The sequence below is a fragment of the Lepisma saccharinum genome, chromosome 3, assembly GCF_977018435.1.
Source record: "Lepisma saccharinum chromosome 3, izLepSacc3.1, whole genome shotgun sequence".
Lineage (NCBI taxonomy): Eukaryota > Metazoa > Arthropoda > Insecta > Zygentoma > Lepismatidae > Lepisma > Lepisma saccharinum.
The window spans coordinates 135,585,624-135,599,616 of record NC_139231.1 but is presented as its reverse complement, the minus strand read 5'-3'; the positions used below and the strand labels follow the sequence as shown (position 1 = coordinate 135,599,616).

General features: G+C 38.8%; 1 protein-coding gene across 1 annotated transcript in view; it reads left to right on the top strand.

Moving 5' to 3' along the window:
* Positions 1-534: 534 nt before the first annotated feature.
* The window catches only part of LOC145986014 (glycine receptor subunit alpha-2-like), a 49,472-nt gene continuing 36,013 nt past the window's right edge, over positions 535-13,993 (top strand). Inside the window, exons 1-2 of the mRNA XM_083120185.1 lie at positions 535-653; positions 6,810-6,910. Of these exons, the coding sequence (XP_082976311.1) occupies positions 553-653; positions 6,810-6,910 (202 nt within the window). The 5' untranslated portion in view covers positions 535-552. The remainder of the gene's footprint in view (positions 654-6,809; positions 6,911-13,993) is intronic.

Sequence of the window (13,993 nt, the reverse complement as noted above, 5' to 3'; positions counted from 1 at the left end):
TTTACATTCCCGTCTAGTTGTGTGTGTATTTGTAAGGTTGCATGTATTTGCAAGGTTGCGTGTATTCGTGTATTGGAAAGGGGAATTGTTGTATGGGAACCCATACAAACATTTATAATCTTGAAAGTACATAACAATTCTTTACAATAACTCGCATATAAATTGAAGTAATAATGTCGTCTTCTCTACTGAATCACATTTCCAGTACGCATTTGGCTATTGGTCGTTACACATGTTTGAGTATTTTCTGACAATAACTCGCAAGCTTCTATTCAAATTGTTACATTAACGCAGCTCTTAAGAATAGCGAAGTTTTTATCTAATATATTAATCATGTCACCGAACGGTACCATATTGATTCGAGTACAACAAGCATTATTTCTATTGTCATTGCGAAACACCAAATGCTTACAACCTATCTGGGAGTAGTGCTTTTTTGATCGATAAGTGTCAATTCAACTCTCTGGTACATGTCGTGCCTGGGAGTTTGTTTCTCTGGGCGAGCACACTTACTTCTTTGACGACGAAGCTTGCACACTGTTTGCTCAGTGAATGACTCGCAGTACGTCCAGGGTATTATTCTATACCGCCCTTATCTTTGTTTGTTTGACTTCTGTAGGATGCAAGCAAATAGAAAGCCCTTGCACAGTCATGTGAGTATTACTCTCTTTCCTGGCACTCTGGTAAGATGTAACCTATGCACTTAGCGTAGCGTATGTATTTTTTATTTTACGTCGCTTTTGTGACACTTTGGCTAATCGTGGTGATGATAATGTGCGATGATTAGAAGAAGGGACAATCGCAAATAAAGCCCATGATTATGTCGTGACTGGAACCAGGAAACTTCGATGGCAAGATCGAAAGTCGACCACTTAATGCGCTCGGCCATCTAACCAGCTAAAAGCAAAGCGATCCAGTGGCGTATTAAATAAATAATTGACTCCTTCAGATATCGTCCTGAGTGTCCTAGGACACAGTACTGCCCATGTATTGTTTTGATTTGATTTGTCTCATTTAGCGCCGCTTTTCTTCTACTTTTGACTAATCGCTATGACGATGATGAGTGAACATGTAATAAAATTTATGGACACTCTGAAAAAACACCCATGGCAAGTTCGGGATTCGAACCCGGGACTTCTGGCGTCGTAGGCCACTGTGCTAACCACTCCGTCATGGAGGTCGGTCCCATATGCCAAGTGGCGAGTACGCTGCATTTTTTTACACAAGGGAGCGTAGAACACTAATAGAACTAGCATGATCTCTCTCATTGTTTCTGCCTGTCGTTTTTAGACACAGACATAAGAAGCATTTTCTGGCATGAGGTACTTGGATTCGCAGAAGTAACCTGTATACACATTTTACACTTTAGTCAATTAATCCTGATATTATGCCTGAATGAGTGAATTACTAAAATTAGAATGCTTCAGAGTTAAGCTGTTCGCCCAGTATACAGCGTTACCTTACTGCAAATCAGGTTGTTAAATGTCCAGGAGCCAGTGACGTGCGGTGACGTCGACACTTGGGGTAGCAGTCAGTGGCGTGCTCAAAGGGGGGGGGGGGTTGGTGTGGGTCACACCTTTTCTCCCTTTAGGGCCAGTATTCCTACAAAAAGAAGAAAGTCAATAACAGGAAAAGATTGCAAAATTATGAATGAGTACCAGAAAAAAGTACACATAACCCCCACCCACATTCGAAAGTAAAAAACTATTTGATTTGACTCTAAGCCAGAGATCCTGGGTTCGAATCTCGGATTGGCCATTTGTGTTCTTTGTGTGTGTTCCTTCATCTATTTTGTTGTACCAAAGGTGGCGGAAAAGCGAAGTAAAATGAACCAAATTGAGCAATCAATCAATGATTTGATTTCAATTTTGTTACTTAGCGTCGCTTTTTTGTCACATTTGGTTAATTGCGAAGATACGATGAAATTGATGAAGGGACGAGCACAGGGAACGCCCATGCCTGGGTCGGGGTTCGAACCCGGAAATCCTGGTGTCGTAGCGCGCTATGATAACCAGTCCCCCACGCTTGGTTGATTTGGTGACAGGTAACAAAACACAACACACTTTTTTTGTAGTTTCTTCAATGATATTCATTTGACTTTTTGAGTTCTGAGATACATTTTTTATTCCAAATTATTTCATTATTCACTGCAACACATAGGACAAGAATGCGCACTCATCACGGGTTCGAATCCTGGCCTGGATTGTTCATATGAGGTCCCTTAACAAATTTCATCATATTATCACTCAATCCTCATTTTCGCGATAACCAAATGTGGCAGAAAAGCGAAGTAAAATAAACGAAACCAACAACAATATGAACACGCGTTCTCTTGCCCAAATAAATACATCCGTATTTATGACTGTTAGAGACCAAGAGTAGTATATTTAAATAAAACACTACTAAAACGAGAGTCAGATAGAACTTGAGCATATATTTGTAATTTAATCATTATATATTCCATATTTGTAAAAGAAAAAAAGAAAGAAAGCATAACATCATTGTCTGCACATAACACGTTCCCATTTCATAAATAATAAAACTACATCCCATATTATACATACGCACATATTGTACAACGTGTAAAAGGTTGTGTAAATACAGAGAACATAAGTATTGCAGAAAATTTTACCCTGAGTTCTTTACAGGATTTACAAAAAATCTATGAGAAACCAATCCCCTATCTGTCCTATAGGAGATAGACTGGGGGACCTGAAAGCCTGGGCTTTCAACCATTACAGCGGGGAGCGAGGGGACAAGAGAGGTAGAGGTAGAAATCTTCCTTTTCCTTGGGCCGGCCGTTTCTACCTGAAAACTGGTCTGGCGGAAGAAGAGCGAGCTAGGGTATCCAGCCAGCTTTGCCCGCGGAGAACACCGATGGACCTGTTTAAGCCGCACCTGCTCAAGGAAGCATACTGACGAGCTTTTGCTTGCCTGGACATTCCTACTCCTTACCAACACGTGTTTGTAGCGAGCAGTAACAACCAGGAGGCTGTTATTTAGGGGCGCAAACAGCGGAAAGCATATAGATTCCGTCTTTGAATATGATTATTTGAATTGTAAGAGAAAGGGTAGACAAGAAATTCTTACATTCGGTAAGAACGCCTTACAGCCGTAGCAGGCAAAGTGCTTCCCCTCGAGAGGAACAGAGGAACTTCTCTTTTTTTCTGCTGCCGTTTTCTTGGCCTGGAACCTGTTTCCCAGTTGACATCTTGCTGCCGAGGCAGTCTGCCATCACAACTAAAGTTAAGCCCGCATCACACGGAACTGGATATCCAGTAGGCATGCCCTAGTTGGCGCTGGACTGGCTACCAATTTGCTAGTTTTCGCCTCACACGATACTTATCAGCGTACTTGTCGACAGACTTTTGTTCTTATACGAGGGAAGTTGTAATGGCGGCCGCTTGAGATGTACACAATGTATCACTTGTAACGATTGATAAATTTTGGTAAATTTCTTTAAAGTGGCCGCGGTGGCTCAGTCGGTAACGCGTCTGACTACCATGCTCAAGGTCCCGGGTTCGATCCCCGGCCGGTTCAAATCCGGGAACTTTTCTAACGGTGGAAGCGGCGCCCACCCAGCGTCGAATAACATGGGTACCTGGGGGAAACCCTGGGGGGTAAAGGCGGTCAGGGGCGTGATGCTGATCACATCACCCCCACTCACGACCGGATCAAGAAAGTGTGGGGCGTTACCCCCACACCCCCTATACGCCTTCATGGCGTGGTGCTATGCACAGGGGAGCACTTTACTTTTTTTTTTTAAAAAAATTTCTTTATTATTCAATTTACTTTTCAATAGCCCTCGTATAAATTATTTTTTTGTCTAATCTTTCTGAATGTATATTTTATCCTTGTTAAAATTTGTAACGCAATTTCTGCCAAGCGGAAAAGAACGCAAAGCAAGTTGAAGCTTGCATTCTTTTCTTTCTTAACAACAATGGGTTCTTTTTCATTCGGCGCTGCGCTGTTTTGTAAGTTTTGCTGCATTGTGTTTCCCGATATGCTTTTTCAACGGGGTTATTGTTGAAAGCTAAAAATAACTTTACATAGGTCTAAATCTTTTGTTCAGGGAATAGGTTTGCGTAATCCCGCTAGTATAAATACAAGCCGTTTCGCTGGCAAAATAATCAGTTCATCAGTATATCTTTAGGTGATTAAATCGCTTGTCGAGGTCCAGGGCTGGGAGAATACGGGCGTTGTATGGGGAGTGGCTGGTCAGCTCTCCCTTCCACAATGTCCGAGGTTCTCCGTAAGCCACCTTTCAGGATTTGTGCTGGTCAGCATGATCCTTAAAGGGGATTTAGCGAGCATATAAATAATTTGATTCATACATATTTAATCTTAATAATTTAAAATTTTGATTCCTAAATTCTATCGAAGTTGGCACTGGTCAGTGTGACTCCGATATAAATTAAAGATATACATCCTTCTCGTCGTGTAATTTTTAAATCATTCTGAATTCTCCTGGTCAGGAGGTTCATTTAAATAAATTTGATTCTTTATTACATTAATCCGAGAGCATACCTGTGGTCAGAGGGTGTCTTTTAAATCTCATAGCTTATATAGTTTTCATGTCCGTTTAAAGTCTGAGTATCTGGAACGTTTATTGGTTTCTCTTATTTAGGTTTTATATTAGATATAATTTTGAAACAGTTATAATAGGTGACCGGTCGAGTATATGTTTTTTATAGAAATTCATTTAATGTAAAGGTCTATTGTTTTGCTTTTGCAATGTGAGTAGCCAAAAAGGGTAGACAGAGTCCCCTGTTATGTTAAGGAATTCCACGTGGACATTTGTAATTTGTGGCCGAGATATGGCTTTGATATTAGGTAGAGAAAGGCTCCCCTTATATTTTGTTATGAGTGTTTTTGGAGGTTGACCCTGAAGATGGTAGTTTACCTCATGAGTTCTAGAGAACATAATGCAGATGTGAAAATATGACAGAAGCACGAATAGAAATTTACGGAAAGATGTTATGCAAATTTTTCTTTGGTTTTGGTTAATAGTATGTCGACCTTTAGTTAATAATTTGTCACCCGTAAATTGAAACCAAGTTAAAGCTGTGTTAGTTCTATGATGGGATATGGACATGTAATATAAGAGAGTGCTTTCTGGGTTTTATGTTTACTCTATAGCAAGTTTCAGTCTATGTTACGGAGTCGTTATTGATCTAAATTTTATTTTGGCATTGTAGTTTTCTTTTGATCAGAAGTATATTTTTTCTTTTATCTTAACTATGTTTGGATTTGTAAATAAACTTGTAGTCGTTAATAGATATTTCCTTATAGTAAATTTGGTTCATAAGTACAAATTAACTGGCATCCTTTTGGTTTGGTGAGGTGTCCCGCCGTCACTGGTCAGTGAGGCGGAGGCTTTATCAATCCATAAGACGTCAGTTTCGATTATGCTGATTTCGCTCGAGACTCGCATGCGTATCCTCACTGGTCAGTGGGATGCGGGTGCGATCACGATGGAAGTTCAAGCATGAGAATGGTTACCTTATTTTGGAGTTCTTAGATAAGTAAGCATACATTCTTATTTTTATTATTATTATTCAAAAAGCAGACCCTTACCCGAACCTTGAGATGCGGACTCTCATGACCCGCAGAAACTGAGAATTAGTCGTGGCGTATATTATAACAGAAAGAGAAATGGTAGGCAGCGACGCCCGGTCTTGGTCTTTCGAGGGTGCCGAGTCGGTGCGTCGTGCGCCTTGGCAAACAGCTGACGGCCTACATTGTTGCACACTTCACATTTTTAAAAGCCGATAACTATTCAACCGAGAGGAATAACGTTTCGTATAAAACGTTATTAGGTACAAAACAATGGCGCTGCTTAAATACATACTTTACAACGTTTACTGTACACGTATGGAAGAATATTTTAGTTGTTTCAAATGTAAACACCGTGCACTCAACATAGATGGTGTAACTCAACGCGCCTTTCATGCTGTATACGTTATATATTGCTGGAGTAACACCCGGAAACCACAGACAAAAACGCTCCTTTGCGCACTCACAGATTATCTTCACATGGCGAAACTTTGCTCTGATTGGCTATTCCACAGAATCCAGTCGAGGAAAGCAAGTAGCAATTAGAACATGTCCTATTCCTCCAAACCAGTCAAGCAGTCAGGCAGGCGGCCATGATTGCTACCTAGAAAGTTAATTCAGCGCCAACTAGGGCATTCCTACTAGAAATCCAGTTCCGTGTGATAGGGGCTTAAGAATTTTGTTCCAGAGTAGCGGGGTGTGAGGGGTGACCCTTCCAATTGTCAACCTCACTTTCATGTAGTACACACTGGACTGCATTTTGCAGACTGACGAGGCTCTGGCGTCTGAACCTACGGCCAGTATAATCTTTGTAGGACTGTGTGTGTGCTGTCCTGTGTTTTGTCTTTACAGAAGTGCCTCAGCTTTTAACCCAAGTAAGAATATTTTAATCCTCAGACACGTGTTTTATTATAGCTATGATAAGGGGCTGGACCCTGTATAATGTGAAGGGTGCAAAATAGCCTAAGTGCTGACGCACCCAGAGTTTTAAAATCAATCAATCAATCAATGTTCCAAGCAGCGCAAGCCCTTAACTTTTGTTATGAATTTCTTATGAAGTTTGGGAGTTGGTGTTTTAAACTCGAAAGAGGGAAAAGCCTGCCAGGAACGGGAGTGGGGGAGCAAATTCGTTGCAGGGACGGCAACTTGTATAGTTTCCCTTGAAATTTCTAACTGCTGCACTGTTTTGCACACAACTTTCCTTGCATCGAATTATCAATATTACACTTAACAAACTGTACTTTGATTTTCAGACCTCCAAAGGAGTCAAAATGTCCATTAGGAGGATCAGAGACCCAAGCTTGCAACTTTCAACCCGCAAATTACAGTGTTCTCACAATTCCAAAAATAGGTGGTAAGCTATGATTTTCTCTCTGTCTCTCTCACTCTCTCTCTCTCTTTTTTTGTAGGTAAACATTGCGAAATTCATGAAAGTATTGGATGTAACCAGGCTCGTAGCCAGGAATTCTTCGTAGGGGGGCGAAGTCAATCCTAGGGGGGGGGGCAAATTTTTAATGCATTGTGTCGCATTGGCATATATAGCAGGCTACACAGAGGCACTTGCCCCTCCCCCAAAATAGATAAGTAACAGAAAAGGGATGATATCTTGAAACTGCAAAGAACAAAAAATACTTCGAGCAACATCAAATAGCAATATTTCGGTAATGATCTTTCAAAATTGCCAAAGAATATAAAGTTTAACATAAATAGGCGAATTGGGACTGTATCTACTTGATATTTACAGGTCCTCTCTGCAGAACTGATTAAGGGAGCCCTTTATAAATCATGCATCATAATGATTCCCTCTTAGTTTCCAGTATGCAAGATTTTTACGCACAAAGGAATCTAACGAGAATCCAACAACACCATTGTGTTGTGTTATGCAAGAAAAATCTAATTAATTAAATAATAATGGTTACATATTATCTACACTTTGATGAATTGTGTAAAAATTTGTAATATATTTTTTTGTACTTGCTAAAACATTAGTCCACCACGGACTCTATTTCCTTCAAACGAGAGACTCTTGCATCACTACAGACAATGTTTGCCTACTGGTTACGTTAATTGTATTATATTATAGTTGAAATACATGTTTTGACACCTGACAAACAAATAGGAATCCCTTGATTGATCAATGACTTCTTGGATTACAGTGTCATCATTAATATTTCATATTAAGTTTCATAGAGAGAAATTGATTTAGTAGGGTGCAAATAATTTTACGGGGCGCCATGGCACTATCTTTAACATTTTTATTTCTTCATATAGATCGTTTGGCTCCCATGGCCGACTCCCGCCGTTCTGAACTTGGACCATAAAAATAGCAGATAGGGCGAGCAAAGCGAGCAAGAATATTTTACAAAATGTATTTTTATTTGTATAAAATTTGAAATCGAGGGGGAGGGCAATTGCCCCTCTGTGCTCTTTGCAAGTGCAATTGGCCGTCTGGAAGAAAAATGCAAGGAACACGTAAAAACTAATTCCACCATAAGTATCTGCTATTCTTCGATTCTCCTAGTCTTGTTTTTTTACTTCAATGTTTGTTTCCCCTAGAATGTATTTCCGTCCAAGGTCGGGGGGGGGGGACAATGCCCCCTGGCCGCCAGTGGTTCCAGCACTGTTAATAAGTGTCTCTTCATCATTTTCACTTCATCATTCATTGTTGAGATTAGCTAAAAGTGGCAGAAAAGCAACGCTAAGTGACAAGAATCAAATATCCACTCCCTCTCTCTACCACATGAATCGCTATTACCAAAAGGTAGACTTGGGAAACAAAAAATTAAGCAGTTCCAAGTTCATAGCAACATATCCAAGAAAAACATCCGAACACATTAGGAAGACTACTCAAAATGTCACAACTGTTGTTCTAGATACTGAAAATTGCTAAATCATTTCCCGAAGTCTGGATCTGGAAGGGAATTCCCCCCCCCCCCCCCAATCCTGATACGACATTATACGGAATCCCATACACTCTAATAAATCACAAAATCAATTTAGTGTCTTTGTTATGTTGCTAGTGTAACACATGATATAATGATAAAGATTCGTGAGAATTCCAGGTAGGGATGTGTTACATATTTTCACAGGGGGGGGCAAAGCAGACTCTCAGGGGGGCAGTTGCCCCCCTGCCCTCCCTCTAGCTATGGGCCTGGATGTAACTCGTAAATTGTATTTCGAGGACACTGTTTTATTCTATTTTGGTTATTTTCGTTGCTTTCTACCTCTGTAGTCAGTCATGATGAGGATGAATGATGAACTGATGAAATGGATGACAAACACACAGATACATGTCTTATACAGGGTTCCAACCTACGACCCTTGATTTCATATCTCTCCACCACAGAGGGAGGCACCATAGAGGGAGGCACACTCTACACCTTGTACCTCATGAATAACATATATCAATAGGCTGCATGACTGGTAATAGACGTTGAATCAAAAACGTGATTAGTATGTTGCTTTTTTTCACTTCATCAGCAGACCTCAATACTTATAATCTGATAATTTGCTTAGTGAGGTAGATTGTTAGATGTTCCAGAATCATATAGTGCTGTTGCTTTTCCGAACGTATTTTTAAAATGCCTGCCCAAATAATATATACACGTTAAGAAATTTGTTTCATTTGCTGATATTTAATTCATCTTTGCCCCTGTTTTGTGACCCGCATGCAATATTTTTGGTTGGGACAGCATTTTAACTCCTGCTTCTCTGTATTTTTGTTGGTGCAACTTTTCTGCCTCTTTAGTTTAATAGCTGAGGATTAATGATGAATTGACTTCATAGAATGCTACGCTAACCACTCCGCCACGCAAGGGGTATACAGGGGATGGTATCCACACAAAGCATCCCCTTACGTGTCTGGATTACGGTGTGAAACAATAGAAACAGTCCCGTGTATCCCCCCGTTGGATACGCCCATGCATATATTCGTGTTCTACACCTCGCAAACCATGCTCACATTCCGTCATGAGAGTCTTTGCAATAAAGGGAAATAATGACATTATTTTCAACAGGAAACTGATGTCCAAAATGGGGAACTTATTCTTCACGCTCCTCCTTCTCATACCTTTCGAAGTGTCTTTGGTGAGAGTACATCAAGTTTGGATTGGTGAAAGATTCCTTCGTCGATTGTATTATTTATCACCCGATTCACCAGTCCGTGAATTGTCAACTCACCATTGCCATTTTTCCTCCTCCATTCAAACAATTTCACAATGCATATCTGTGATAAGGATTTCCAGTCTTCTTTTATTGTGAAGCTGTCGACGTACATGTTCACATGATGTGCTAACAGTAGCTCAGTATGAATGATAATTCGAGATACTTATATATTCAGTGCATTGAAGTAGAACGTTTGGACCAACAAATAGATATGACAATGGATGTCAGTGCGAAAGTATATTTCACGTTACACAATGCCCAGATAATCCAAACCTTTTTGTGAATAATAGTCTTACGTAGGGTGCGAAGTCATGGGGAAACGGGGGGGATTCTCTCCATAAACAATCTTGGCCTATAGAATCCCCACCACCAAATATTTCCGGGAGGGGAGAGTTTTTGCAACAACAAAAGATAAGCAATTAGAGTTGACTTCAAATATACTTTACAAAGGATTTTGTCAAAAACACACGCAAAGTAGTGTGGTTGTGAGTTTTGACTGATCTCTCATTTTCAAGATATCATTAACAAATCTACACTAATAACAATATACGCACAATAAAAGTAAAACAAGACAAGCATATCTAAAGTGGTCCCCTGTGCATAGCACCACGCCATGAAGGCGTATAGGGGGTGTGGGGGTAACGCCTTCATGTCCATAGACAAGCATATCTATGAAATGTAATTGATTTATATTAATAGAAAGCAAGAACTAAACAAAAACTTACACCTCACACATAGTACAACTATTTCAACAATTTCGTAATTTTATTGACATCTTTAACCAGTTAACTACTTTATAAATATTTCATGAATAAATAGATTAATTCCTTTGTATGTATTTAATAATAGTGAATTTTAAATATTTAGTAATTTTTATATTTAATAAAATTGTGCATATATATATATATATATATATATTAAGATTTTCCTCCCCCACCAGTTTTCAGTGATTTCGCACCATGGTCTTACGTTATGAAGTATCTATAGATTTGTAGTTGGACCTCTTCGTTTCATTCTGTATCTTGATGACCTTCCAGAATATCTTTCCAACTCTTGTAAAAACCTCATTGTTTGCCGACGATTGCAAAATTTGCAGTAAAATAGCAAATTTCAGTGATATGGCACTTCTGCAAAATAATTTAGACTCCCTGATATAAAGTGGTGCGAAATATGGAACTTGAAACTTAACCCTCAAAAATGTACTACAATGACGTTCTCCTTACAGAAAATCGCATTAAACACAAAATACTTAATACATAATTATTGTGTACAAAGAGTTGCAACACATAAGAACCTGGGAGTCATATTTGATGAAAAACTATCCTTATCTGAACACATCTCCGCAGTCACGAAGGGTTCCATGCGTATGCTGGGTCTACTCTAACGTTTTACCGAAATGAACAACCTGTCTGCTCTCAGCATTTTTTACAAATCTTTCGTTTCACCTAAAATTGAATACTGTTCTCCGGTCTGGTCTATGGCATGCCCTTCAAATTTAGATAGACTAAATTCTGTTTTAAATTTATTCCTGGCCATTGTTCGTTTACGAATTCCATCCACTAAACACCTACAAAAGCCTATTCTTCTGGAAATTTTAAATATCCAACCACCTCACGAGAGACATAAATTGGCAGACCACGTATTCCTTCATAAAATAGTTAATGGTGCCCTCAGAAGCGACCGCCTTCTTCAGGAAATTAACTTTCGAGTGCCATTTTGCGAAACAAGAAGCACTCAACTTTTCGCTTCTCGGAAGCCAAGGTTAAGCCTCATCCAACGTTCCTTGCTCTACAGACTACCCAGCCAATTCAACATGTTGGTCAAATAGACATTTTTGATAATCAGGCACGTTTTAAAAGGCTTTGTACAGTGGGATCCATGAGTATTACCTTGCAAATTGTCCATCACCATGTTCGTGCACTTTATTTGACCAAATAACAGCTTCAAGAATTAAAAGAAAACTCAAAACAAGCTGTTGACAACTTCTTCACCATCATACATAAAATCCATTGCTTAAAAACACATAGGATGTAAGAGAAAAATTAATGAAAATAGTCATGGACAATTTGCACGGTAATACTCATGGATCCCACTGTACAAAAACATGTAAGGGTCTTTATATGATGTAATTTTTTATGTTATTACTTTTGTTGTTATTTTTATTGTTATTTTTGTACTGTTATACATTCCAATGTAAGATGACTAACGCTGTATTCGGAATTATTGTTAAATAAATAAGTAAAATAAATAAATACGCTCTACTAGCTAAAAAAATATCTGAACTTTAATCGCATGCGTAATATACCTTCGAGTTTGACGTCATTACTGCTACTACAGCAAAAGCAAAATTAACATTGCAATAAATGTCGACTAGATAAATCTAATGTCCAGCTTTTATGTACAAAAGTTCGAACAAATGGGTGTTCGTGTATTGTAGCGTTAATAATTACTATGATTTCAGTGCAGATAAATCTCGCTTCCCAATCTCTAGGTGGAAAAACTTTATAGTTACAAACGAAGTACACATGCGTGTATTTTTTCTTGTCCATATCTGCTAGTTGAAATCTGTCCAGTTCTCATGCAAATAAACACCACAAGGTTAGACCTGCAATAATAGACAAAGTGTCTGCTTTTTCACAAGCGTTACTCAAGGATGAGTGCTGGAAAAGCAATTTCATGGAATGTTTGTGGCTGTCGATTTGAAGATTGGAACATTTCGACTGCATTGATTTGTACTAATTTTGAGTTTCGTTTAGGTGCATCATTCTTTGCAACAAAACTTTTCTGGAACATATATTTATCACGTGTGTCAGGGACAACAGAATATTGATTTTCGTGACATTTATCTTGATTTTTACTTAGTTCGCAAAATTGACATGAATATTTCATGTTGTACGCGTTCATCGCCTTTTACTGCCCCTTCAGGCTAATTGCGACGAGAAAGAGAACCAAACAGATGTCTGTAAAAATCGAGGCGAAACCGACACTTCCTCTCCAATTGTTGCGTCTTGCTCTATGCTCTTTTATTTGTATTTTCTTATTTGGGTCATTCCATGTCAATTCAACAGATAAAAATTATTTTCCAACCTTTAGGATTCAAATTTTTTAGATTTTTTGTTTATACATTGTACCTATCAAGAGGACAAATACTACCAAATGTAAGATTTTTTTCGGCTCTTAGTTTTTGGGTTATTGACTTTCAAAAAAGAAAAAAATCCAAAAATTTGACAACATTTTAAAATTTTTAAACAGCTGTAGATCAAAAACGATTTGACCTAGAGAGCTCAAATTTGTGTCATTCTCTTCTGCATTTAATGAGCTTTAATTTTAAATGCAACATGACTGTGGTATTTGAATTTTGTAATTTTTAAAAAACTTGAAAAAAGTTTTCTTGAAAATCTCAAAAACGCCATTTTTTAAAAATATGTTTTGAAGGCATCAATTGACTATTTGTGTGCAAAATTTCATAATGTGACGGCATTGGGATCCTATGGAATTTTTTTTTGTATTGTAATGTGTGCGAAATTTGCTAAATTTGTTGACTTCCATGTTAAAACCAGAACTATATGCTGAGTTGTTGATGTTGAAGTCTTCATATTACTCTATTTTATAATTTTAGGACTACAAATAACATGAACATACCTAAAATTTATCACTTTTAATATCAGGTAAGCAAATTTAAAAATGTACGAGGGGAAGTCATTAAATAACAGGAATATTATTTTAAACTTCATGGACATTTATGCACAACGAAAATTTCTGTTTCGGCACTCAAAACGGTTTGTTAGCAACACGCCATAAAGGTGTCGTGACGATCGAGCAGTATGCGCCTGCGCAGTAGCGCGTACAACATGGCCGCTACGCTGTTGACTTGCACCATAGAAAAGCAACGAAGTGTCATTCGTTTCTTGTGAACAGAGGGAGTGAAACCTTCTGAAATATACAGCAAAATGAAGGTCCAGTACGGAGACAATTGTTTAAGTCAGGGGAGAATGTTTGAATGGGTGGAAAGATTTAAAAACAGAGGACGAAATGTCAATGATGAACATCGGAGTGGGAGGCCAGTTTGCGTGGCAACTGAGGCAGTGAAACAGCAGGTCGATTAGCGAATCCCTTAATTTAGTACGCTTTCCACGATCCCTTAGGTTCCTAGATACCCATTTACTTAAGCCCCAGGGCCGCCTTATGCTGGGAAAAGGCCGGGAAAATTCCGACCCTAGATCAGCGATCCCGGAAATCGAATTCTGGTCTCCCGCATAGCAGTCAGGCACCT